Genomic DNA, 26,559 nt, shown 5'->3' on the forward strand with positions numbered 1-26,559 from the left:
CCCCTGGACACAGTGCTACCTGGGGAGGTGACAGCGCTCGAGGTGGTGGCAAGGGGCCTGATGCCCGGCCCTGGGTGGAAGACAGTCCCCAGGTTAGGACCCAGAGCCACCTCTCCTCACCTGCAGAGTGGCCAGGCAGGGGGACGGGGTGGATTTGCCTCATGTGGCCCAAGGGGCCCAGGAGGATGAACCAAGAAAAGGAAGCGGGAAAGATCGATTTGCGCTCTGTCAGCGGAAGAGCTCTCCTGAGCCGGGGCTGTCCGGGAGTGAAACCAACAGCCCCAAGAGAGGGTGAGCTCCCTGTCACCACCAAGGCCCCAAGTTGGGCCCAGGTGGCAGGCGGCAGAAATGGTGGAGCTGAATGGTCCTCCTGCCACCACCTCCCGTGAGCTCCATTGAATTCAAAGCTCATGACTGTGGACCTACTACTCTCAGAATCCCATTTTGGGGGGTGCCAGGGCCAGGCTGGACGATGGTGGAATTGCAGGGCTTCTGGGGCACGTGGAGTCCATGCTATGCGGTGGGCACCCTGTGCTTGGCCGTGAAGTCACATGAAGGACAATTGGAGCAGGGAGTGGACCCCCTGCCTCCCGAGCTTGTGCAGGGTCTCTTTCTTTTCTTTCAAGACACCCTTTGGAGCGGTAGAAATGCAGCTGAATATTGGCCAAGGGTTTGAGCTTGAGCTCAAGCAGTGCTGTCGAACTGTCCCTCAGCATCTCTGGGGACCCCGGCAGGCCCTGAGCCTGGTCCCCCACCAGCACAGCACCCCGATCCATGTTTCATGCTCTCGGGCTCCCCGCACGGTGAGGCCCCTGTGCATACAGAGGCTTGAAAGGCACTGTGCTCAAGGCTGATGTAATGAAAGAAATCAGTACCTCGACTCCTCCAGCATCTCGGAGTGGGGAGGTCCCAGCGTGGGGATGACCAAGCTGGGGCCCGGCAAGGCTGACAGTGCTCACATGACTCCACCATGACCAGGGAGACACTGAGCTGGGTCTTGAACCCCAGTCTCTCTTGCTCAAGACCTGCCGTGTTTCCAGTCCATGGCGAGGTCTGAATGGATAATCCGGCACTTGGCAAGGGTCTGGCAGTCCCCAGGCCTGGACCTCCCTGGGCCCCAGAGCTGGTGTCTCTGAGGCCTGGAACATTCCAAGCAGACCTGGCCAGGAAGGCAGCCTCCCCCTCAGAGAGAGCTAAAGACGACACAGCCCAGTGCTGGCGCAGAGGAGCCGGTGATTGCAGCCTGGCTCGTCCTTTACGGAAAAAAGAAAAAAATCCCCGTGTAGGCTGCTTCCCAGGCTGTTACGTTCCATCCAGGGCTGGGCTTGGAGAAGCAGCAGCTTTCAGACACACGCTGCTGGGAAGGGAGGGCTGGGGCTCTCCATCAATGGGGAAATGGATTTCCTCCTGGAGGCCTGGCAGCCCCATTGAGGAGGGTTCCATTGTCTCCATCACTCAGGGAGGCTGCCCCCCTGCCCCCATCTCTCTCTCTTTCTCTCTCCCTCACACACACACATCAGCATCCACAAACCCTAACCCTACCTGGGCCTCCATCGATGCTAACAAATCTCTCCGGGGCATCCTGCTTCCTTGGCACGGACCTAACTATGGTTCAGTGAATTTGGCTCAATGTGCCCACTTGGTGCCAGATGCAGGGATGCAGGGGCAAGAAGACCAGAGGAGTAGGAGATGAGGGGGGCATCAAGGAACTAACGACACTGGGTGAGGGCTGGCCCTTAATGTATCATCCCCCTCATGGGATTTATGGAGCACTGGTGGGCCAAGGAAGGTGAACATGTATAGTAGTGATTAAAGAAAGTTCAAAGAGAGTTGGATGAGGATTAAGGTGTGTCATGGGAGGGCAGGGAGAGTCTGAAGATGAAATACAACACCTGGCGGCGGGGCTGGAAAGGGCTGGAATGGCAAGAGTTTCCAAACATATCCATCCACCCACCCACTCACCCACCAACCTACTCATCCTTCCATTTACCCACCAAACTGTCTGTCCATATCCACCCATCCATATCCACCACCTACCATATCCATCCATCCATATCCAGCATCTACCATATCTCTCATCCATATCCATCTATTCATATTTGTCCATATCCATCCATCCATCTACCCATCCATCCATCCATATCCATCCACCCACAACCTGCTCATCAATCCATTCATCCATCCATTTACTCACAATCTGTCTGTCCATCCATCCATCCATCTATCCATCCATCCATTTATCAATCTACCTATTCATCTACTTACCTACCCTCCCGTTGACCCAACCATAGATGGGTAGTTGCTGAATGAATGAAAATTAGTGACACCTGGCTGTATTTTCCTCTGTACCCCTGTAAGGACCAGTTTGAGTTTATTCAAAGCCCAGGGTTTGTGATATATAAAGCAGGTGCCCAGTCTGAGCTGGATGGGGTAGGAGTGGAGGTGGGGCTTCAGAGAGTGGTCAGACCCTAAGACATGGGCAGGGGGAGAGTTCAAATCCACAAAGCTGTCCTCATGCGGCTCTGCCTCTGTTCTGTAAGCTGGTTACTGTCATCATCCTCAATTTAGACCAGGAAGCTCTGAGAGGTCAGGTGACTTGCCTGTGCACACGGTCCATCTGCTGGTCTCCAGGGGACTCGCTTGTGTCTCATGGGCCCTTCCCTTGTCCTGAACCAGGGGTCATGTCGACCTACGCTATGTGTGTCCGCTACGATGGCATCGAGGTGGATGATAGCTACTGTGATGCCCTGACCCGTCCCGAGCCTGTCCAGGAGTTCTGCGCTGGGAGGGAGTGCCAGCCCAGGTACCTGCCCCCCAGCACCCTGGGCAGCAGTGTGGGGGCAGCTAGGTCTCTGCTTTGCCTCTGCTCAGGGGAGCAGCAGGAGTTAGCAGGCACCCTGCTCCTTCAACGGGCTTTGTGGGCAGGATGTGGGGCCTGCGGGGTGGGGGCACTGACTGGCCTGCCAGTCCTGCCGTGTCCTGCTCTGCCTCACAAATGGTCAGAGACAGAGCCCTAAGCACGTCCTCTTCCCGGTTACGACCACGCCAGGGTCTGCAGAGGAGCCCGAGGCTACACACCTGTTCTCTTGCTGCTTGCTCCATTGGGTTCTTGGCTCCATTGGGTCCTTGCTCCCTTCTGAGGAGCTGGTCATGTGGCCCTAGGGGGCCTGCCCTTCCCCCTGGGGGCCACCCTGGAGGGCAGCGCTGGCTCTGGGACATGGAAGCCTGATCTCGGGTAGGAGAAGGAGGGAGGGCTTTGGGAGGGAGAAAGAGCATGAGCAAGGGAGCAAGGCCAGGACACGGCTCCTCAAGTGGCTGGAAAGCCAGCTGGCATGTCTGGACGTGACAGCAGGTGGACGCCACCTGGATTCCCAGGCAGGCAGGCCAAGCACACGGTCTGGGCACCAGCGGGGCATCCTGCCCTCCACCTTGGGTGCCTCCCAGGAGGCTCTGGGTCATCAGGTAGCAGCTTCCACCCTGGGGCCTCACCAGCTTCCTGGTTGGCTTAGCCCCGTGTGATATGGGACATTCTCGGGGGGGCAGGCCCTCTCACAGCGTGGGGCTGCATGGGGTCCCTGCCGCAGGGGGTAAGGTGGGGTCTCTGAAGGCCGGCCCCTCCCGAGGCAGGTGGGAGACCAGTAGCTGGAGCGAGTGCTCGCGCACCTGCGGCGAGGGCTACCAGTTCCGCATCGTGCGCTGCTGGAAGATGCTGTCTCCCGGCTTTGACAGCTCCGTGTACAGTGACCTGTGCGAGGCGGCTGAGGCCGTGCGGCCCGAGGAGCGCAAGACATGCCGCAACCCTGCGTGCGGGCCCCAGTGGGAGATGTCCGAGTGGTCTGAGGTGCGTGTATGCGGCCGGGCTCTCGTGGTCGTGTCCCCGCACGTCAGGGCGGCCCTGACCCCTCCCTCACTGCTTCCTCACAGTGCACGGCCAAGTGTGGGGAGCGCAGCGTGGTGACCAGGGACATCCGCTGCTCCGAGGACGAGAAGCTGTGTGACCCCAACACCAGGCCCGTGGGGGAGAAGGACTGCACGGGGCCCCCCTGTGACCGCCAGTGGACTGTCTCCGACTGGGGCCCGGTAAGGGCAGGCCCCGCTGGGGTGGTGCGCGTGGAAGGGTGACCCGTGCCCAGCGACAGTAGGTCCCAGGCTCTTCCCCTTGCTGTGCTTCAGTCTCCCTGTTTTTCTAGAGTGAGGAGGTGGGGTTAAAAGACCCAGGGGGCTGCTCTCCCCATTATTCTGAGGAATCAGGACCTTTGCCCCAATGCAAGTGGCTCCTTCACAATCCCTTTTCACGACTTCCCTGCTCGTCTGCGCCTGTCTCTGCGTCTCTCTGTAAGACAGATGCTCAGATGCTCACCAGGGTCCCCTCTGGGTGCTGGGTACACAGATGACCTTTTTAGGTATTTTAGGTGTGCTTTTCTGTGTCTTGTTTTTCCACTGAGCATGTAATATTTCTGTAATTAGAACAGAAAATGTTATTTAAAACGTGGTTGCTGTGGCAACTGCTCCCTCCCCCACACTGCCTGGGGATCCGGTCCTCTCTGGGAATGACAGCAGGGGGGATGGCATGGCTAGGGCCTTGCCTCTAACCCCCCCTTCCCCCCCGGGCCTCCCCTTGCAGTGCAGTGGAAGCTGTGGGCAGGGCCGCATGATCCGGCACGTGTACTGCAAGACAAGTGATGGACGGGTGGTGCCCGAGTCGCAGTGCCAGATGGAGACCAAGCCTCTGGCCATCCACCCCTGCGGGGACAGGAACTGCCCTGCCCACTGGCTGGCCCAGGACTGGGAGCGGGTGAGTGCCCTGGGCCAGTGGCTGGGCTGCCCTCTGCCTGGGGCAGTGTTTGGCCGAGAGCCAAGTGACCAGGAGGACCGATGGGTCACTTGGGGAATTAATTGCAAATTATGATGGCACAATTCACTAAAAATTAATTGGAGATAGAAAAAAGCCCCAAAGGTAAGAAAACCCCTTAAAACTTGCCAAATCTAAGTAGCCAAATGCCCCATGATGCACGCAGATTGGTCATGTTTTTTTCTTTACGGATTTATGGAGAACCAGGGCTGGGGGCCCTCAGGCTGCACTGGCTCTCGGCTCCCCCGGGGGCCTCTGCATCTATTGGTTTCACGACCATGTCATCTGCCCACCGACCGGCCAGGTGTTGACTTGTCACTCCAGACCAGTTGTTCTCAACCAGTTCCTTCAGGCAGACCGCTATTAGTCAAGTCATCTCGGGACAAATTGTCATGAACCATTTTGTTTCAAAACAGATGGTTTTCTGTGAAATTGCTTTTGATCAGATGTGTTTTGGGCCAAATGGTTATCGACCAAAGAGTTCTCAGCCAATTTGTGGTTGATCCAAACGTTCTCACCCGGTTGTCACCAACCAAGCTGTGTCACCGGAGTCACGTGTGCTGTGTGCTGGTCCTCCTGGCCTCTGGCCTCTGACCCGGCCCCACCTGTCCCCGGCCTCCAGTGTAACACCACCTGTGGCCGAGGGGTGAAGAAGAGGCTGGTCTTGTGCATGGAGCTGGCCAACGGGAAGCCACAGACACGCAGTGGGCCTGAGTGCGGGCTGGCTAAGAAGCCCCCCGAGGAGAGCACCTGCTTCGAGAGACCCTGCTTCAAGTGGTACACCAGCCCGTGGTCCGAGGTGAGCACCAACTGGCCACTCTGGGATCTCAGGCCAGCCCTGAGTTCTGGTCCTGCTCCACGTCCCCACAGTGGTCATGGAGCATCACTTGAGTGGGGTGGGGGTAGGGAACAGGAGCCCCGGGGCCAGTGCAGCTGTGGGCAGGCTGTGTGACCTGGGGTCCCAGAGCCTCCAGCCTCAGTGTCCTCATGGGCCAGCTCTGAACTCTATGGGGATGACACAGGGGCATTGCATGGGACGGGGAGCCCTGGAAATTCCTTCCACTGTGATGTTCTATAGTGTACCCCAGACACACCCCTGTACCAATGGCTTCCGTGGTCCTGGTCGCTAGGATATGGAGGCCAAATCCCTAAATCTTAGAATTCAAGGTGAATATTCTTAGAATCTGTAAGGCAGGGTGAGTCCCCCGCTCGGGGTTCCCAGTGGAAATACTTAAGGTGACCAAGTCTTGCCCTAGATGGGACCTCTGCTTCCTACAGCACACATGCTCGTTCAAGAGCAAAAACGTGCATGTTTACTCATTCTGAGTTGCCCACAAGAGGACTGACCTGGAGGGACAGAGGGGCCAAGGGTATGAGGGTAGGTGGAGACTTCCAGAGGAGGCGTGGGCAAGGCCAGGGCCTGAAGGATGAACAGGCATCCAGGGACCAAGGCTCCCTGCCCACCCCAGCCCCCTCAGGGAGTCGAGGGCTCAGGTCCCAGATGTGCCTGGGTGACGTGGGGTCACCCATATCGGGGAGGGGAACAAGAGGGAGCCACCGCCTGTGGGATCTTGGCAGGAGGTTGATGGGGCAACTGGGGTCAGCAGATGTCCCTGGTGTTCTGGGAGCTCAGCGGGGTTTTCCAAGGGGAACATCTGGACGGGGGAGCCTCGGGTGGGAGTGGTGACTTTGGAAGATAGGTCTAATTGGCGCGCGACAGTTTTTTACTGGAGTGGAAACCAGCGCTCTCGCTCGGCCATGGCCCCGTGTGTCCTGAGCATTCTGTCTCACAGGCCCCAGGAATGCTGAATCCAAGGACCCACCCAGGGACAGTGAGAGAGGAGGGGGCCCCCGCTTCACTGTGCATATGGTGAAGCCGAGTGGCCCTGGGAGAGGATGGGCAGCAGGTCTCCTGTCTCCCATCAGCTGAGACTCAGCAGCCTGGTGGGAGGGGTGGGACGCCCCCTCCTCTGGCCAGACCCCTGCCCTGCCAGCTGGGGGCTCTGGCCACGCTGTCTCTCCCATCAGTGTACCAAGACCTGCGGGGTGGGTGTGCGGATGCGAGATGTGAAGTGCTACCAGGGAACGGACATTGTCCGTGGCTGCGACCCGCTGGTGAAGCCCGTTGGCAGGCAGGCCTGTGACCTGCAGCCCTGCCCCACGGAACCCCCAGGTGAGAAGGGGGAGGCCGACAAGGGTGGGCAGAGCCAGGGCCTGGGGGATGAGCAGGTGTCAGCCACGGGGACCAGGAGGATCCAGAGCCATGAATACCAAGTCCTGTGGGGGAACTAAGGCTCCCCCCACCATGCCTCCTAGAATGGCTGAGCCTAGCTGGGAGGTGCTAGGTGGGAAGGGTGGTAGATGAGGCTTAAATGGAGTGCAGGGTCCCTGGAAGCCATGCCAAGACCTGCATTCGGCTTCAGAAGACGGGGCCAACCATGGGCGGGGACCAGGAATCCAGGATGACTCAGGCTGAACCAAGCACACAGCTCAGGAGCCGGGCCCACAGGAGGCAGGCGGCGAGGGCTGCCCCAGGGCTCAAGCGCCTGGGACGGGGCAGGGTCACCAGGGCAGGCGGCAAGCTGCTTCACACCTGTTCCCCGGAGGGGACACCTGTTGGCCTCCTGGGAACATTCAGGCCTTCAGGAGTGAGGTCAAGACCTCCTCCCAACCCTGGCTCTGGGCATCACCCTTCAGACCACGCGGGAGACACCATGACATCCCAGGGAGGGGAGGGGGGCAGGAAAGGGCTGGCAGAGCCATAGCGCTCATGGCCTCGAGGTGTGGTGGGTGGCCTATTGTCCCTGAACCCAGAAATGAGCATGTAGAGGCCACCTGTCCACAGGTGCTCTGCGGCCCAGGACCACCCCCGAGTGGATCAAGCTCCAGTAGTTAAGGAGAGGAGTAGCAGGGTGGGGGGGGGTCCTGTCCTGTTGAGTTGTCCTCCTTGGCCTCCTCTGATGTCCTGTTACCACCCCCCCCCACCCGCCCGCCATGTCCCTCCCCCAGACGACAGCTGCCAGGACCAGCCAGGTACCAACTGCGCTCTGGCCATCAAGGTGAACCTGTGCGGCCACTGGTACTACAGCAAGGCGTGCTGCCGCTCCTGCAGACCCCCCCACTCCTAGGCCCTGCTGCCGCCCCTCAGAGACCCGAGCGCCCCATCCCCGGGGCCCCCCCGCAGCTGCTGGGACCCCTCCACGGACACCCTTCCCGAGGGCGCCCAGGCTGTGAAGACATGACACTGAGCCTCTGCTCTCCCCACTCCCAACCCGGGGAAGGAGAGCCCCCCAAGAGCGCCGCTGGCCCCCGCCCCCGACAGAGCTGCCCCTGCTGCCTGGGAAGGTGTTCTTAGAGCTATGAGGATGGTTTGTTGGTGGCTCCCTCCCGCCACCACCCGGCCGTGCACCCGGCCCCACCCAAGGGGCTGGGGACTGTCCTCTCTGCCTCCAGGGCCGTGAGGTCGAGGAGGGCTGGGGCAGCCAGGAGATCCAGGTGCCACCTTGGACCCAGCTCCTGTTCAGGGGCGCTCCTTCCAGGGGAATCGTATCTCACAACTAGCGTCCACTCGCCTCGTCACTCAAAGCTCTCACACACGGAGGGACCTGCTGCACTTTACGCCCCGGAAGGAGGCACGCTAGGATATGGTCCTGTCAGCACCTCTGTATGTTAATAAAGTGGTCGTATTTATGGCGGCATCGTGGGCTCCCAGTGGCTCTGGCAGGAGGGCTGGGGTGGCCATCAGGCTCTGAGAGCCAGGCTGTCCACCTCATGAGTTCAGGAAGGTCTGGGCTGGTGGCCTGGGGCCTGGGGCCAAGCTGCAGTGTCCCCCTCCCCCTAGAGGAGGTGACAGTCAGGGGGACACAAATGGAGATGGGGCACCTGCAGGGGTGAGGGGGATGGAGAGGCATTGGGACTTCAATGTTGCACCCAGAACTGAACTGATCTCACGCCTACTCGCTGGTGTGGAACCTAGGGAGGGGGCTGGGGGCTGGACAAATTGCACACCCTGAACCTGTGGAGGAAAGCCCCCACCTGGGGGTGTGGGAAGAACAGAGTAAATCAGGCAGGTGAGAATACCGGTGGGGGGCCAGGATGTAGAAGATGCTGAGAGCAACTTGCTCTGGCTTCGGAGGAGGGAGGGAGGACCTGGGTGTCCCCCCAACCTTGGGGAGTGAGGCTGCCACAGGGCCGAGGAGGCCGCAGGTACTGTGTCCTTTGGGGACAGGTAGCAAGCAGGGGGGCAGGTGGTTGCTGGGCTGCTTCCCTGGGATGCGTGGCCAGCCACTCCCCAAACTGGGGCAGGAGCAGGGTCCCCTCGTGGAGTTCAGGTGGAATTGAGGGGGCTGCGATTGGGGCTAAGGTTGAAGGTCACTGAGGCTATGGGGCAGGATGGCGTGTGGCCCCTGGCTTGGTTCCAGGGGAGGCAAGTCCTGGCAATCCCGGGCCTCCTTGATGCACCCCACTGCCGTGCATGCGCTGTCATCACCCCTCATCTCCCTGCCCCACCTGCCTTTCTGGCAAAACTCACTGTACACTTGCTGTATGCCAGGCTCTGCGCCACATGCTTCCTAAGAGCCCTGTGAAGCGGGCATCATTATCACCCCCTGCATTGATGCTAGGCCCAGAGACCATCATGCACTTGTCCCAGGTGACTCAGCCCGTCATCTCCACCCTGCTCTCCGGGAGCCCAGAGTTTAGGCTGGTGGCTCCCAGCTTTGGCAGACAGACATGGCCCCCCTGGGAAACACCCTCGAGACGTGGCGTGCCGTGGCCGACCCCCCCCCCAGATGGCAGAGGAAAGGCAGACTGGGCCTGGCACTGGGCTGGACATGGCCCCCTCCCAGAAGGTTCCAGGGAAGGATCTGGGGTGGCCTGGAATCCCAGGTTGACCAAAGGCGACCGCAGCATGGTGGCGGTGGTGCTGGAGACGAGTTTTATTGGCTTTTGCTTTTCGGGGTGGGGGGGTGCAGCTCCCCCGCAGTGCAGCTGCGTGAACTCACACGGATGGGTGCTTATCTCATTTCGAGTGGATCTAAGAATCTATACAGAAAACAGAGACCAGAGGAGGAAATAGGAAACGGGAACAGAACCACCACAGGAGGTGCCACCTCCTGGTGCTCGCCCCCCACCCCAGCCCACCCCCCCAAGCAAGTACACAAAACAAACTCATGGGATTCCACAAAGGAGGGAGAGCTGGGCCTTGGGGAATTCAGGGATGGATTCCATTCGCGTGTCCAAACTGAGGCAGGAGGAGAAAGAAGGAGGAAAAAAAATCCAGAAAGCTAAAAATAGTAAGTGTTCCTTAACTGCTCACGTCCAGACGACTCGACTCTTCAGAGCTTTCAGCGAGAGGCAGGTGCTCAGGCTGTCTGCGGCTCAGGGACCCTCAAAGATTTGTTTGACTTTAGGAAGGTGGCTTAGCAGAGGAGCTTGTCTCCCTGGCAGAAAGGAGCTACCATCCCCTGGGGGCTCCACAGCGGGCCCTGAGAGGGCAGGGGGCTCTGGGGCCCTGCTGCCTCCAGCCAGGTCAGGAAGCTGCATTCCCCAGGCCCAGGCCTCTGGGTCTGGCAGATTTCCCAGGGGTGGCCATTGGGCATCACCTTCTCGGCCAGAGAGAGGGAGCTGGAGAGTGGGCTCCCAGGAGACCCCAGCCCTGCTGGGAGCTGGGTGGACAGTGGGCTCACTGAGGTCTTCCATGGAGCGAGGGCAGGATTTGGGGCCTTGCTCTGGGATTCTCCTGAGAAACGGGGTGGGTGGGAGGGCTCGGGGCTGTCTCCCCTGGGGACCAGAGCCTGAAGGCCCAGTGGGTAGGAGGGCCTGTCCCACGCTTCACGGGGAGGCTGATCCTCGCTTTGTCTGCCCATACACCAGGGCTTCGGAGCAGGGCATGTATTTTAGCCTGGATACTCCTGAAGCAGGTGGTTGGCACGTGGCCTCCCTCTTCCACCAGAAAGTCGGTTGGGGCTGTGAATCTCAAGGGCCTGGCTGCCCCCCGAAACTCTTCTAGGGCGTCCACAGAGAGGCCAGCCCAAAGAGTGTCTCAGCCGCTTGGCACCTGAAGCCAGGGGTGCATGTGTGAGGGGGGCCGGAAAAGGCAGCGTTCCCCTTTCCCGGACAGAACACTGGTCTGCAATTGCTACTGGGCCAGGCGCATCGCCGTTGCTACCTCTTCCTTGAACAGGGAGAGAGAGGGGGTGTCGGGGTCCGGCCTTGCAGCCGGGGATGGCGATGTTACCAGGGCCGAGGTAGGGGCCACCCTCCGCTGCAGCTTTACTGGACAGCAACTCCGGGGTCAGGAGACTGGTACCCCCGCCCCCGAGCCCTGCCTCGCCTGCCGCCCCTACCCCCGGCGGCCAGGCGAGCACTCCCTGGGTGCTATCCCTGTGGGGGGCTGCGGAGCTTCCCAATGGGCCCCCATGGCTGGCAGGGAGACGAGGAGGGCCGGGCTGAGCCCCGGTCCTGGCCTGGCCCCGGGCCGACGCGCCACGGGGACGCCACCCTCCCACGCCATGGTGTGGGGCTCAGACATCGGTGCTGATGCTGCGGCTCCGGGAGAAGGCCTCCCGCATGGCCGACAGGCGGTTGGGGTTGAGCGCCTGCAGGCCCCCCAGCCCCCCGGGCGGCAGCTCCGAGTCCTCCTGGCCCACGCTCTGGTAGGCCACGCGCTCCCCGCCGTTGCGCACGCTCTCGTCCTCGGGCTCCTGCAGGAAGAAGGCGGGCGGCTCGTAGTGGGAGCAGCTGCGGCACAGGGCGCGGGCCTGCGGGGTCTTCTGGCTGAAGGAGGTGGAGGCCGCCGGGTAGAGCGCCGGCCCGTTGGTGAGCACGAGGTTGCGGCTGCCGGGCAGCGGGGGCAGGTGCGAGTGCACAGCGAAGTCAGGCTCCTCCTCGTCCTCCTCTGACTCGTCCTTCTTGCAGCAGTAGTACTGTGGGCAGAGAGCTGGTGACGCCTGGCTCCCGCCCGCCCCCTACCCCAAGCGCACAGCGACCACCCCGTGGGACCACCACACAGGCCGGCCACCCTGCCGGGTGCTGCGGTAAGAGGCCAGCTGGTTTCATCCCCACGGCCACTGGAGGCCAGCGCCAGAAGCATCGCCATTTTGCAGGTGGGGAAACTGAGGCACAGAAGGGTCAGGCAGCCCAAAGATGGGTGCTGGGCTGGGCTGTCTTGCCCTGCACGTAGGGCTCCCTCTCCCCTCAGGGACACCTGTGTCTTTGTGGGGGGGCCGGTTTGGAGGGCCCTACGGTGTGGGCAGGGAAGGAAGAGTGCAGGGGTGGGGTGGGACTGGGGCAAGGAACACTGTCTATGTGCCACTGGCTAAGACCCTTACCCTCCCTGGGCCTGGGCAGCCTCTCCTCGCAGGGCGTCTGGGAAGGCCCGGGTCAGGTGAGCCAGGTGGCCACATCCTGAGCCCCCACAGGTGGGACCCAGGCCAGGGTTGTGCACTTTGCACCTTCCTCAGGACCCACCCCTTCCCCTCCTCCTGGGCCCTAGCCCTCGCGGGGTCCCCCCTCGCACCTCCCTCAGTGCCCCGGGAGTACCTGAAGCCGGCAGTAGCACAGAACAGCGATGATGCAGAGCAGAATCACAGTCGCCAAGATGCCCCCAGTGATGACCACCGTCCCGGCTGTCATCCGCCCCTTTCTCCATCAACAGCCTGCAACACACACCACCAGCATTATGCACTGTTGCTTCCTCACCACAAAAGCAACCCCTTCTGGCTTGGAAAGTTGAAGAAACTGGCTGCAAGAGGCAGGAGAGACAAAACCCCCCCACCTGGGGCATGCACGCAAGAGGCAGGAGCTGGGCCTGGGCACGGTGGCAGGAGGAGACCCAGGCCGGCTCTGCCCCTCCCTCTCCGGGGCCTGGCTTCCACATGTGGAGGGGGTGATGCTAGCGGCATGCCCCACCCTGGCTCCCGGGGCTCCAAGAAGATTTCATGAGCACGCACTTCCCTTGAGTGCTCAGCGTATAGCTCACTCTCAGGGAATGGCGCCCTTCCAGCCTGGCTCTCCAAGCTCACGCATTTTTAAATTCACCCAAACACAGTCAAGCTGAACATATGGTTTTGTAACCTAACGAGATTGTCCTTATTTTTCCATATCATTACATTTTCTTCCCGACATCATTTCTAAGCATGTTCCATTGTATAACATATCCGATCGGTTCTCTTTAAGATTTCTAGTTGGGGTAAAATACATATCATGCAGCTTGCCATTGTGACTTTGCTTAGTGTACTGTTTGTTGGTGTTACATACTCCACACGATTGTGCAGCCAGTCTCCAGAACGTTGTTACCTTCCTCGACGGGAAACCAATCCTTTTTTGATAGTTAGGTCATTTACTTAAAAAATATATATATATATTCAAAGTGGATGTCTTTCCATACGTGTTTCTGAAGCTAAGCTATGGGAGTCATCTGAGCCATGGCCTACTCCAATGACTCTTTCCAGATAAATTCTTAGAAGTGGGATTTCTAGGCCAAAGGACGGGCCCTCATGTAAACTCTCCATCGTGGAACATGTCACACAAACAAAAGCAGAGTGAACGTGCGTCACTGGCTGCACTCTTGTTAGCTTTTCTATCCGTCCCACCGGGCACCCATAAACCCATTCTGGCATCAAAGCGCCCTGCCTGTAGCAGTCACTCATGCCCATTCTCACCGTGGCCTGGTTCAAGTTACAACCACTTGACAACTGGCTTGCAAAACTCCTTGATGGCTAACAATCATCTCCCACAAGCCAGTAGTCGTTGGCTCGACCATACCCTGCTCCAATTCACTATCCCTCATTTTCTTTTGCAGGGGCATGGCGTGGCAGGGGGGTGGGGGTGGGGGCAACTGAGTACCTTAAAGGAAATCCCAGAGGGTATCAGTTTACTCATAAATAGTTCAGTGCAAAATCTGACAGATGAAGACTTTAACAAAAATACACAGTCTGTGCTCCGCTTCCTTCAATCGGCTCCAAAATGTCTTTTTTACAGTTTGGTTTGTTCAACGTAGGATCCAGTTGCGTTTGGCTCTTTCGATTCTAGAACATTTCGGTTCCCTTCATTCTCCTCGCCCACTCCCCGCCCCAAGTTGTTTATAGAAGAAACTGGGTCATTTATCTTACAGAATTTTCCATGTACGAGAGCTGGCTGGGTTTCCTCCATCACGTGATCCTCCATCACGGTTTTGTCGTCTACACTGGCATCCTATCACATCGCTTTCAGGGGCTGAGCCTCCGGGCCTCCCGTCGACATGCCCAGGATAACCGGTGGGCTTAGCTGCTATCAGTCGAATTCCTTCTTTGGAAAGTTCCTTGCCGACCCTCCGCCTCATCGATTTAGCAGCCTTTGGGGATTGTTACTTAGATCGACTATTTCATCAGAGGCTGCCAGAGAGACTTTTCAAACACCATCATCTCTTCTGCATTTATCAGCTCTGGTCCTCTCTTAAAGAACGTTCCCTAATACCGACACAGTTATCCTGAAATATAGTCTGCAGAGGAAAGGCCCAGATGCTCAGTTCTTAACCAGTTTTCAGAATAGGTGGGCTCCCCAAGAGATTTGTGGTAGTTTCCCAATATCACTGTGATCCCACTGATTATTACATATTTAATGTACTTATTGATTTTCAAATGATCCCACTGGGACTATGGGCTTGGAGGCCCTTCACATCAGCTCCTGTGTCATTTTGATGGGACTCCCCACTAATGCTTGATAACATTTTGCTTTTAAGCACAAGATGTCCCAGCTCATCTTGGCCCTGGGATGCACTGTTGCCCTGTAACAGCCTGGGTCTCTTAGTGGTAAGTGGCTTGTAGAGAACATAGTTTGAGCACTAGGGGTGCTAGCTGCTCCTGGGTTTTCCTTTCCCTTTTTTTTTTTTTTTTTTTTAAGATTTTATTTATTTATTCATGAGAGACACAGAGAGAGAGAGGCAGAGACACAGGCACAGGGAGAAGCAGGCTCCATGCAGGGAGCCCAATGTAGGACTCAATCCCGGGACCCCAGGATCACACCCTGAGCTGAAGGCAGACGCTCAACCACTGACCACCCAGGCATCCCTACTCCTGGGTTTTCATTGGTTCTATGCTTTTTCAGACACCAGAGCCAGGGAATTTCTTTTCTAGAAATAGAAAAATAAAACATGAGCTTATATTGACCTGATTCTTTGTTTTTCCCTATGATATGTAATAACTTAAAAATAGCATTACCAATATTTTTACCAACGTATCTCCTGAATGGAACATGATGCTTACTCACTACTCTTTTTTGTTCTTACCTCCTCAGGGGCGGATAGTAAAAAAGACTGTCTCACTTGAAATAATTCTTAGTATGGTTTTTCCACCAACTCGATCCTCAGGTTGATTTATTCCAGTTAGTTCTTAGGGGATTTTGTTGTTGTTGTTTTTAAATTTGATTTAGTTTTGCCTTCTAGTTGTAGAAAATACTTGATTCCAAAGTCAAAAGCCTAAAAGCAAAGGCATTCAGAGAGGTCTCACTTCCTGCCTCTCCCCTGCTCTACCTCAGAAGGAACAATTTTACTTCCCTCTCATTGCTTCTTTCTAAAAATATAAGCAAATACATACTTCCTTCCTTCTCTTAAGCTAAAATGGCATTCCGTATATGCTTTCCACACCTTCCCCTGCCTCACCAGGCGGTCTAGCACTGCATGTACCATATGCGCCCTGGTCACGCTGAACGTCCCCAGGGACCCCTGCAGAGCCTGGATTCTTTTCCAAGCTGCATCGTGCTCCATAGCGTGGGGAAGCCCAGCTTACTCAGCCAGGCTCTATGGGTGAGCATTTGCATTATTTCCTACTTTTTTACGATTACAGGAATGTGCAGTGAAGAGCTTTATGGTGTGCACGTTTCTAAAGTTTTTGATAAACCTTGCCAAAGACTTGCTGGAATCTGCGGCTGTTTCTCCCCTTCCAGGAATGTGTGAGAACTGACATGGGATTTTCATTCGGAGACTCAAGAGCTGAGCAGTTGGTGTGTGGGGAGGGAGGGGCTGGGCCCCCGCCCCAGGGTAGCCGTGTGGGAAGGGGGTGGTGAGGTCAGAGGTCTAGGGGTTTCCCTGCAGACTGTACAGCTGGGCCGGGAAGGGGGTCTGGGGGATGCAAAGACCAGCACCCCATCTGTAGATGGACATGGAGAGTCCTTCCCGGGAGGCACTGTGTGTGCATGAGAGGTGAGTCTGGGAGGAGAACCCAGACTCTACACAGACAGATCTGTACAGACCCCAAGTGATGAGACAACAAGACACGGACTCACAGACAGCTCCGAATTCAGATGGAGGTGCAGACAGGCAGACGCAGACAGGGCCCAAGTCAGGAAGACACAAGGCAGGCCACACAGACAGACAAAGAAGGCGCCCCGGGGACCCCCACATTCCCGGGCACCCTGCCGGACACCTCCCACCCGCCTTGGCCCCTGGGGCGGCTGAGGCCAGCTGGCCTGCTGGTCCTGCCAAGGGTGCAGGCCGACCTGGGGCCGGATCCAGGGAGTTGGGTGTGCAGGCGAGGCGGCTGGCGGGGGGATGCTGGGCGGGGGCCAGGCCTGCTGTCCAGATGCATTTCACGCTTTTCGCTGAGGTGAGGCAAAGCAAAGCAGACGGCTGCTGGCCTGACTCCCCCACGCCCTTCCCTCCTGTGGGGCTCGTAGGATACCACAGCCCACCTCAGCCTCACTCCGAAGTGGCCCGGACGCCACAGCAGAATGCACCCTGGGAGCCCTCCTTTGCGTCCCTGGCACATGGGAGGGCAGAGCAGACCCTGGGACTCTGACTTTGCAGATGAGGACTCAGGGTCAGGAAGACAGGGCAGTTTCTAGCGCTCCAGCCAAAGCCAGTGCCCATCAGGGCGGGCCGGTCCATGCGCACCCTTCTGGCAAACAGGACCCCATCACAGCCCAAGGCCATCCGTGCCCCACCGCCCGCCCGCCACCTGGAATCCGGGGCCGCCCAGGCCTGGGGGGCATGAGCATCCCCGCCGTCCTGCCCAGCACTTGTCGGAGACCCTTCAGGTTCCACGTTTGAAGATGAGCAAACCAAGGCTGGCAGAGGTCCCAGCACTAGGAGTTCTGGGGTCAGGGCCCAGGTTAAACATGCCATATCGTCACTTCTGGGGGCTGAGATGTGCCCCCGTTAATCCCGCTGTGCAAAGCCCTGCAGCCGTGGGTCTCGGGGCACTAGCCAGCCCCTACCCTCCTCCCTGTGCCTTGCCCTTACAGTCCTTTGGTATCCTGCTGCCAGCCCTCCGGCCACAGCTTGCTGGAGTCAGAGTGGATATGTGTCGCAGGCCGAGCCGATCCTTCCCTCTTTCCCAAGAAGGGGCTGAGACCCAGCACCAGCCAGTCCCTGCTGGTCACTTGACCCGAGGCAGAGACACAGGTGCTCAGGCTGCAGCCAGGGTGGTGCTTTCAGCCATGTGTGTGGACAGCCGGAGGGGCTGGTCTGTGTGTGGGAGAGAGGAAGGATGCCGGTGCCCAGAGAAGGCCAGGCTGTGGTCCTGACTGGCGGGATTGTACTTCCCTCCCTCGGCCTGCAGCATGACTCATTCTGTGAAGGTCACCTTGCCTGAGTTTCTGCCCTTTGTGCCCCACAACGTCACTGAGCTCTGGTTTCATCAGCGAGGAAACTTACTCAGCTCGAGGGAAGTCAAGATTAGACTCTGCTGGGCATTGAGCAGCCCCAACATCCCGGCCCGCAGCAGACCCCCTAGGGCCGCCCTGGCTTTACCTCCAGGTCATGGCAAGCATGGGGCTCGCCCACTCTGTGCCTCAGTTCTCCACTCTGTACAGCAATGAGGACATCAAGGATCGCCCGCCAGACGGCCCGGGGCCTGTGCTCAGATTGCTGCTGCTAATCTACGTGTCCCTCTCTGGCTCTAACTCCCCTATCAGGTCCTGGAGGATGTTGGGGAGTGGCCATGGCGGCCACAGAGCCTGTCTCCCACATCTGAGATACAGGAGGCCCCTGGCTCGGCCTGGCTCTCGGAGCCCCTCCAGGAGCAGGCAGCCTGGTGGCGTGATGGGAAGGGTGCCGGCGCAGGCCAGGCGCCCAGGGCTGTCAGCAGCCACGGCTCTGACACCAGGGCCACGTCCAGCTGGAGTGTCTCAGCCTCGCTCTGCAGATACACGCACGCCGAGGGGCAGGACACCCGCGACGGGCGCCAGTCCTGAGGCTCGGCCCGGCCAGCAGACGCACACGCCGCTGGCAGCTCCGTTGGCGCCCCAGCCTGACCTCCGTCCACGGTTAACTCCGAACAGGCCCTACGAGCGACATGGCCTCCCTTGCCCCCTACCCCTCCTGCCACCCCTCAGCCCTGGCTGTGCCCACTCCCTGGATGCCCTTCTCTCTGCCCTTCCAGGGCCCACACTACCATTGGGGCACCCAGAGCATGCTGCCTCCTCCTCCAGGAAGCCTTCTTGAACTTCTCAAACCTCGAAATGCTAATGCTGGCATGTCCCACACCTTCTCTTAGTAGTGGGTCCCGGGGTCAGAGAGGCTGAGGCCAGTGTGGGGAGCAGGCATGGCTCATTCATGACCTCACACATGAGTTAGCAGAAAAAGAGCAGCCAGTCGCTTGCTTCTGTGACTCTCACACTTGCCATATTTGCTGGCCTGTCACCTTCCAGAGCTCCTTCCGGTGCCTGGGGACTCGGCCCAGCCAGGCACCATGGTGACAAGTCTGCGGGGCCCTTGTCCTGCCCAAGATGGGAGGCAGGCGAGGAAAGCCCTGCCATATGCTTGCTGGTCACCCTGAGTCAGAGGCGTCTGTCTCTGGGCCTTGGTTTCCTTATCTCGTAATATGGGCATGGTGGGGCTCACACACCAATTCCCGCAGCTCTGGGAGTGAAGGGTCGACGTTTGCATCTTTAACCAGCCTAGCCTGGCAGCCACGGGAATGGCTGAGATGCGGGCTAGAGTCTGAGGATCGCAAATGGGAACAGCGCCAGCCACAGGTGCAAGCGATACATCAGGACGGCATTGCCCCGGGTGCGCAGAGCAGAGCTGCAGACAGGCGCGTGCACACTCACCCAGCAGCAGCAGGGCAAGGAGGGGGGTGGGAGGGGACCGGGCTGACCCGGTGGCCCCTGGACACTTGTGTCCCTAGCCTGGCTATGCTGAGGACCCAGGAGACCCACCGAGGGCTTTAGGAGGCAGGGCTGGGGGCAGGCAGGATGGCGCTGAGGGGCCTCCGGGAAGGACGGAAGGGAGGGAGGGGCGCTGGCAGGGAAGGGGACAGCTGTGCGGGGAAGGACAGCAAAGCAGAGGCTGGGAGGCAGAGAGGTGGTGGCAGGCCCCGCAACAGCCCGACAGCCCGACAGCCCAGTGGAGCCCGCTGACACTGCCCGTCCTCGGCTCTCCCTGAAGTCTTTGCCACCCTGCCAGCCAAGACGCTTTGGCGGGGATGGTGCTGAATTGTTAATCTGCCCCCTGGGACCATAAACGGTTTTAAAGCTTTATAAACGGCTTTGCTTCCCTGTCCCCACCCTGCAGTTTTACAGGGACAAGGCAGTGAGCTGGGGCCTGTCTGGGCACACACACCCCCCCCCCCCCCCCGCCTGCAGCACTAGCGTCTGTGGGGAGGGGGCCAGGCAGGGTCCCCTTTTGACGGCCAGTCCCTGGAAGGCAGGGGAGCCAGCTGCTCTATGAGCCCCGGGGTCTCCTGCACAGGAAGACCCAACCGGGAGGTGTGGGGGGCGCGGGGGGGGAGCAGGAAACACCTGGCGTCAGAGCCAGACACCAGCCTCCACCTGCCTCCCCACCCCCCACGGGGCCCTCTCCCCACAACCACCTTCCCTTGGCAGAAGCCCCCCGCGTGGCTGCCATCTGGACCATGTGTCCTGCCCCGGGTTTTGGACCCCAATATTTCTCTGTTCCTGAGCTCCGGCCTGCCCTCCCAGCCCCAAGCCTCGCATGGCGCTGGGCACACCACAGTGCCGCTCACTGCGTTTGCCTGAGATGCTCAGTGCTCCCCTAGGAGCCAAGGAGGAACCCCAGCCCTGCATCCTATGCCCTTGGCTGCACTCTGGTTCTGCTGGACCAGCGTCTCCCAAACCTGCCAGGCACCAGCACGTGGGGGCATCCGGATACCCAGGCCTCTGTGAGCCTACAGTGGGGCCTCGGAATCCGCTTGTTTAATAAGCAGCCCTTCCAACCAAGTGAGGACGGTGCCACTCGCTTCCAGATGGCAGAACAGAGGCTGGGGGAGCCAGGCTGAGGGTCCTGCCTCCCTGCGGGTCCTTCCCCAGCCCACTGTCTCGTCAAGGGCTTATGGAGAGCCAGCCTGCCTTTTCCTCCACAAACACATCTGTCTGGTTACAAAAGCACTCCTGCTACCTGGAAGCCCAAGGGCCCCGTGGTCCGTGAGGGAAAGAGGCCGAGGAGTTCCTGTCTAGACCTCCTCCACATTTGTTCCTAATTTCACGCTCCACGGGCTCCCAGATTCCTGTGTTTGGTAATAAATAGACAGGGAAGTGCTCAGCAGCACTGTGGCTGGTCTCAGAGATATTCTCCAGAGCCTGGCTGGGCTGGGCTGGGCTGGGCTGGGCTGGGCTGGCGGTGCAGGGACCTGGAGGCCTGGAGGGGCGCTTCCCGGGGGCCCATGGAGACTCCCCTCCAGGCTCCCAGAACCGCAGGCCCAGCTGGTGGGGTCCCAGCAAGCCAGGCCCGTGCCCGCCAGAGAACGCTGGCAGTGGGGGGCCAGGTGTGCAAGAAGCCAGGGATGTGAGGACAGTGGTGGCGCTAGCATGAGGGCTCGGCCATGTCTGTCCATCCCACGATGTGCCCCTGGGTGGGTGGCTGCCCAACCTGCACTCCCCAAGTGGGGAGCAGATGCACCTCTTCACAGGATTGCCCCAGCCACACAGTCCAGGGGTAAACTGAGGCTGGAAAAGTGAAACCACCCACCGAGCAAGCAGGAAAGCCCATCGGGGGACACCTGGTCTCTGTGCCCCTTCCCGGCCTACTGTGGACGTGGCTGAGGCTGCAGAGGGGAGGCCATGGCCCAGAGGGAGAGGATTCAGCACAGACCCTGGCACGCCACCCCCCACCCCCCCCCACCCCCCCCCGTGGCTGGGGAGGGCGGGGCTGGGCCACTGCCGGGGAAACTAGAAGGACTGGCTGGGCAGCTTGGCCTCCCTACTGCCTGTCAATGGGGCACCCCCAGGTGGGTGGCCCTCCTGGCCCCTCTAGCTTGGCCCCCAGGCAGCCGCTGTCCTCTTCCTCAGAACCTCCGGGAAGGCCAAGGGCGGCAGAAAGAATCTCCCCCTGCCTCTGTCACGGAGCCACGCCAAAGTCACCCAGAGCCCCCTGGTCCTTGGGGGCAGTGGGCAACACCCAGTCGTGCCCACAGTGGGGCCCTTCCATGAGGCCGGCTATTGCATCGTTTATTGCACTCAGAGCCTGCTCCAAGGTCAATTAGAGTCTGGGTTGTCACTGAGGTGGGTGGTCCCAGGGCCCCCCCAGCACACTGTCCTGCTTATCCAGGGCAAGCACCGCTTGGGGTGCACACAGGCATGTGTCCAAGGCTGGTTACCCTGGCTCTGCAGGGACCACGCTGGGTGGTGTGTGTCATCGTTCCCTCTCCGTGCAGACACGTGGGTGCATCCCCCTAGAGAAGGGTCCCCCTGGACACCTGCCACAGAACGAGGGCTGCGCACAGGCCAGTGACCCTGAGCTGCCTCCTCGGGCCCCAAGGTGGTTGGGAGGTGGGGGTGGGGGGTGCGAGGAGGTGGCAAGGTGCTCCTTGTTGGACGTTTAGCTCAGCAGGGTCTGGCCCTGGGCCCCAGCTGCCCCTGGACCTCTCCTGTCTCACCTCCCGAGGTCTTAAAGACACAGTTCATCCCATGTGACTCCAACACAACAGAGAAATCCGCCTTCAGCAGAGCCTCCGGCCCCCGTGGCCCCGTTGGGCTTCTTCAACCTAAGTCTGCACGCTCACTGCCTCCTGCACACACCCCAGTGGCTCCCCAGGACCCCACACTAGGAATCAGTGCCCTCCCCTGTCCTGAGCACCCTCTGTCCGTGCCTGGCGGGACATCCCGCTCTTCACTGTCTTTCATCCTTAGGACAGCCCCGAGCAGGTTTGCCATTACCCCAGTTTACAGACAGGGAAGCAGGGCCAGAGAACTGAACGGGGGTCACGGGGTTCGGGGCAGGGGATGAACTTGGGGGTGCCACCCCAAAGCTGCCATCTCACCTTTTCCCTCCTCCCAGCTGCACCCTGGGCTTGCTTAAAAGTGGGAGGCCTGGGACAGGGGTGCATTCTCCTCCTGCCCCCTTCAGACTACGAGCCCCATGAAGTGAGAACCTGGTTTGCCACGTTTCTGTCGCCCTTCTAGGGGTTCTGCACAGGGCATGTGCGGGCTCTGAAACAGTGAGGATTTGAATGGGGCTGGGGTCCTGTTGGCAAGCAGGCCCTGAGCTCGGGAAGGCAGGAGCGGGGTCTTGTCACTGGGGATCTCACCTCCCGCACCTGTCTGTCCCCGCATGCGTCCCAGACAGGCAGGGAGGGTGAGGATGCCACGCAGGCCACTGCCCTGGCCTGGTCGGGGGACAGTGGCCTGTGGACACTCCCCCAGAGGCATCCAGCTGGGTTAGCCACACCTGCTAACTCAGGGGGTTTGCTTCTTTGACAACGCATTGTCTTTTATGTGTCAAGGGCTGACCCTGGGTGCTTCGGACTCCTGTCTGTGGGCTGTGGGTTTGGGGCAAAGAGGACCCTTCAACCCCCTTTCAGAAAGTGAACCTGCAGGCATCCCGAGAGAGGCGCCAGCCCTGAAATGGTCTTGCCCTCCATCCTGCAGATGCAGTCCAGGCCCCAGCAGGCAGGCCTCCAGGAAAAGCAGGGCCCAGCCCCTGGATGTCCTTTGTCCTCCAAAGGCCGGTTTGAGGGTCTCTTACCTGCCAGGGGCCTGCTGGGTCTTCCCGCTCTGCTTCCCTGCTACCCCTGGGTGAGGGTGGGTGCCATGAGGCTGGGGCAGCATCTGACACCGCTCCAGCACCTGCCGCTCTCAGCTCTGGCCCCTGCCCCACACATCTCACCCCCTCCATCCCTCCACAGAAGCTTCCTGTCTGTTTAAGACAAGGTGCCCAGAGTGTACCAGGCTCCCCCCAGCACTAACCTGGGTGTGTGCACAGGGACAGCAAGCCAGCTGAGATGAAGTCCCAGGGCAGTGCCAGGCCACATGCCCCTGCACTTCAGCCCAGGCCCAGTGGGCTCCTCACCACATGCCAGACCCTTGGGGGGGGGCACCAACTGATGATTCTCACCTGGGCTGCATCAACAGCCCGTAGGGGCTCTGGGCCAGGGGGCTCCCCCTGGGTGTGTTTGCTCAGAGGTCCAGGTGCACTAAGGAGGCACACGGCTCACAGGTTCCCAGGGATGCTGATGTTCCTGGCACAGAGGCCACATGTGGGGAGTGGCTGTCCTCAATGTGGCCCCCCCAGAATAAGTCCAGACCAGATGTCTCCCAGTTCCTATGAATAAAGTCCACAGTCCGCAGGACCAGCCCTGACCACCCACTTCTGCTTCAGGGTGGACATAGACGCCATCTACCTTACCATCCCTAGGCTTGGGTGCCCCTGGGACCATTGCCCGCTGTCTCCCAGTGGCTAAGACCTCCTGGTCCTCGGGGACAGCGTGCAGGCCCTGCCTTCTGCAGGGAACCTCACCCCCTCTTCCGAGGGCTTGGCCCGGGAGCTCAGTGAGGGACACACCATCAGCCTCACCTTGACGCACAGGCCCTGGCAAACAGCAAGGGCTCTGTATATGCCTGTGGCATGAGTCACCAGCCAAGGTAGAGCCTCCGGGAGCTGGACGTGGGGGGAAGGAAAGGGCCGGGGAGACGTCGGGGCCATAGATGAATTTGAGGGGAGAAGATCAAGCTGTGGAGGGGTTCCAGCCTGAGGACAGGGGGCGGGGGGGGTGTGGCCCGGGAGACCCTGAGCGCATCTCCTTGCTCGGGAGAGCAGTGTGTGGAAGCCTGTTGGGGGGAAACCATATCACCCCATTCAAGCCTCATCTTCATCCTTCGGGTTCACAGACGAGAAAACTGGAAGTCATGGAGATGGTGTCACCTGCCCGCAGGTGCACAGCCCGTGAGAGGCAGAACTGGGGGCCGGGGCCATGCGGGGCTTTTTCAGAAAGGTCAGTCTCGGCAGCCAGCTGGGTCCTGGTCCCAGGGCCCGGGGAGGAGCCGGGGTGGTGGTGGTGGGACTCCGCCCTCTGTCCCATGCTGGGGGAACTGAGATGGGGGGTGGTGAGCATTTATGAGGCAGCTCAGGGCAGAGGGTCAGTCCCGCAATCACAAAGGCTTCCAGGAGAAGGCGGGGAGGCCAGCTGCCCATCACTCACAGAGAGCTCAGCTCTTGTAGAACAGAGAACCAACCTCTCCGCCCCCCGGGGGAGGGAGGGCTGCCTCTGCCCTCCTCAGCCACCACCTTGCAGCCTGCAGACAATCAGCTCCTGGGCCTGTGACTTCTTTGCTCAGAGCACCCCAGTGTCACCTGGGAAGCTGGTGAACCCAGAATCCAGATCCTTCCCAGACCCACCGATGCTTCAACAAGCCTCCCAGGACAGCGATAGCCTGGCTTCCCTGGGCAGCCCATCACCCACCTGCACCCCAGGCCAAACATGTGAAGGTCTTGGGGGGGGTGGGGACCAGAACCAGGACTGCGTTTTGTATACCCTGAACCTCTTTACCAATTTCTCAGGAGCCAGGCCTGCTGGGCTGGGAACGCAGACCCCCGTGGACACCCCATGCCGCTTGCCACGCTGGGGGCGCATTCGGAAGCTCGTGATTGCCGCCTCTGCTGCGAGTTCCGAGGCCCAGCCCTCTCAGCACCCAGCCCCAGGGGCTCAGTACGAGCCTCTCAAGAGATGACTGCAGACATACAGGGTGAGGCGGGGGCTGGAGGGCCGGGGCATTTCTAGCAGTATCCTAACAGCTATTATTTTGACAATTTTTTTTTTTAAGATTTTATTTATTTATCATGAGAGATGCAGAGAGGCAGAGACACAGGCAGAGGGAGAAGCAGGCTCCCTGTGGGAAGCCCGATGCAGGACTTAATCCCAGGACCCCAGGATCACTCCCTGAGCTAAAGGCAGACACTTAACCACTGAGCCACCCAGGAGTACCTGACATTTTTTTTTTAAACAAGACAGGCTCTGCATGCAGACTGCATTGTGTTTGTTCTCCCGTCATGTCTCGTGTCTGTGCCTTCAGAACCCCGTTCTCCTTTGCAGGCACCCCGGGCACTCCAGCCAAGCATCCCTTGGGAACTCAGGCCTGCATGAGGTCTAGGCCCCAAACATCCAGCATCCAGGCCCTCCAAGCTTGTCCCTGACTTACTTCCTCACCTTGGCACTAGCTGACCCCACCATGCTTCTTAAACCAATCTGGCTAAGAGGTTTGTCCCTGGGCCTTCCCCCCAAGCACACGCCACATGGTCTTGCCTCTGAGACTTTGCTGATGCCATTCCATGGGAGCCTTGAACTCCTTTCCAATTCTGCGTACTGAAATCCCTGGCTATCAGTCAGCATGCAACTTGAGCAAGTCTTTCCTGCTCTCCGGACCCTGGATATGGCTCCCTCTTCTGGGATCTAAGAGCACTCACTGTCCACACCATGCACTTGGCATTTATAGCTTATCAACAATGGGACAGCAAATATTCATTAAGTTCTGATAGCATCCTGGTTTCTGCCCTCGGTCCCCGCCTTTGAAACAGCAAGTGCAAAAGCCCAGAGGCAGGCAGAGCAAGGTGGGCTCTGGGAGCTGACGCATAAGAGCAGCAGGGAGGAAACAAACGGCACAGGGTTGTAGGGGTGGGGGTGGGGGGTCAGCAGAGACCTGGCTGCACAGCAGGAAGGGTCTGTCTGCCACCCAACAGCCTTCATGGAGTGCTGGTGCTCGTCTTCCTGCCTGCTGCACCTTTCCTTGTGCCCTTTCCTTCCTGAAATGCTTTCTGGATCATTCATCCTCACCTCGGGATGTGCAAGCCCACCTGAGGTCAGACAGAGAACCATCAGAAAGGATCCTAGATACTCACACAGGTCCAGGTCCAGTTCCTGCTCCCACCTATGGGAGGAGGAGCTCGTAACACAGAGGGGCTGTGCTGAATGCTGCTCTGGTCCTGCCCAGTGAAGCCTATAATCTAGAGAGGAAAGAATCAAACTGTTTCCAGATAACAGCCACATTACAGAACGGAGCCAGCAAAGAAGCACCGGGGTGTGGCACTCAACAAGGTAAAATTCCCAACGTCTGGCATCGGGTGGAAGGTCACCAGGCTCCCAGTGGAAAGCCCACAATATGACCCATCATGAGGAGGGAGGTCAGTGCATTGAAATGAACCCAGAAATGGCACAGATGATAGGATTAGGGGGCAAGGACATTAAAGCAGTTTTGACGGCAGTGGCCCCTGAGGTCCAAACATGGGAGGAGAAGTTGGGCACATCAGGCAGAAACACAGATGAGGGGTGCCTGGGTGGCTCAGCAGTGGAGCCTCTGCCTTTGGCTCAGGGCGTGATCCTGGAGTCCTGGGATGGAGACCCACATTGGGCTCCCCACATGGAGCCTGTTTCTCCCTCTGCCTGTGTCTCTGCCTCTCTCTATGTGCCTCTCATGAACAAATAAATAATATCTTGAAAGAAAGAAAGAAAGAAAGAAAGAAAGAAAGAAAGAAAGAAAGAAAGAAAGAAAGAAAAAAACAC

At 59.3% G+C, this 26,559-nt stretch overlaps 2 protein-coding genes across 12 annotated transcripts in view; one reads left to right on the forward strand and one right to left on the reverse strand.

The window, feature by feature from the left end:
• Nucleotides 1-8,550, forward strand: part of ADAMTSL2 (ADAMTS like 2) — a 33,675-nt gene extending 25,125 nt beyond the window's left edge. For 6 of the 10 annotated variants that reach the window (XM_025982054.2, XM_025982058.2, XM_025982056.2 and 3 more), the window contains 7 exons: nucleotides 2,677-2,803; nucleotides 3,628-3,841; nucleotides 3,925-4,080; nucleotides 4,625-4,795; nucleotides 5,475-5,651; nucleotides 6,881-7,025; nucleotides 7,862-8,550. In XM_025982054.2, the coding sequence (XP_025837839.1) occupies nucleotides 2,677-2,803; nucleotides 3,628-3,841; nucleotides 3,925-4,080; nucleotides 4,625-4,795; nucleotides 5,475-5,651; nucleotides 6,881-7,025; nucleotides 7,862-7,980 (1,109 nt within the window). In that variant the 3' untranslated portion in view covers nucleotides 7,981-8,550. The remainder of the gene's footprint in view (nucleotides 1-2,676; nucleotides 2,804-3,627; nucleotides 3,842-3,924; nucleotides 4,081-4,624; nucleotides 4,796-5,474; nucleotides 5,652-6,880; nucleotides 7,026-7,861) is intronic. The other 4 variants (XM_025982057.2, XM_072748212.1, XM_072748214.1 and 1 more) reach the window with 1 other exon arrangement.
• A 1,215-nt stretch (nucleotides 8,551-9,765) lies between these two features.
• FAM163B (family with sequence similarity 163 member B) overlaps nucleotides 9,766-26,559 on the reverse strand; it is a 28,246-nt gene continuing 11,452 nt past the window's right edge. The window contains exons 2-3 of one of the 2 annotated variants that reach the window (XM_025982059.2): nucleotides 12,395-12,510; nucleotides 9,766-11,778 (exon numbers count right to left, since the gene is read on the reverse strand). In XM_025982059.2, the coding sequence (XP_025837844.1) occupies nucleotides 11,377-11,778; nucleotides 12,395-12,487 (495 nt within the window). In that variant the 5' untranslated portion in view covers nucleotides 12,488-12,510 and the 3' untranslated portion in view covers nucleotides 9,766-11,376. The remainder of the gene's footprint in view (nucleotides 11,779-12,394; nucleotides 12,511-26,559) is intronic. The other variant, XM_072748218.1, reaches the window with a different exon arrangement.

This window comes from Vulpes vulpes, chromosome 2 (assembly GCF_048418805.1).
Source record: "Vulpes vulpes isolate BD-2025 chromosome 2, VulVul3, whole genome shotgun sequence".
Taxonomy (NCBI): domain Eukaryota; kingdom Metazoa; phylum Chordata; class Mammalia; order Carnivora; family Canidae; genus Vulpes; species Vulpes vulpes.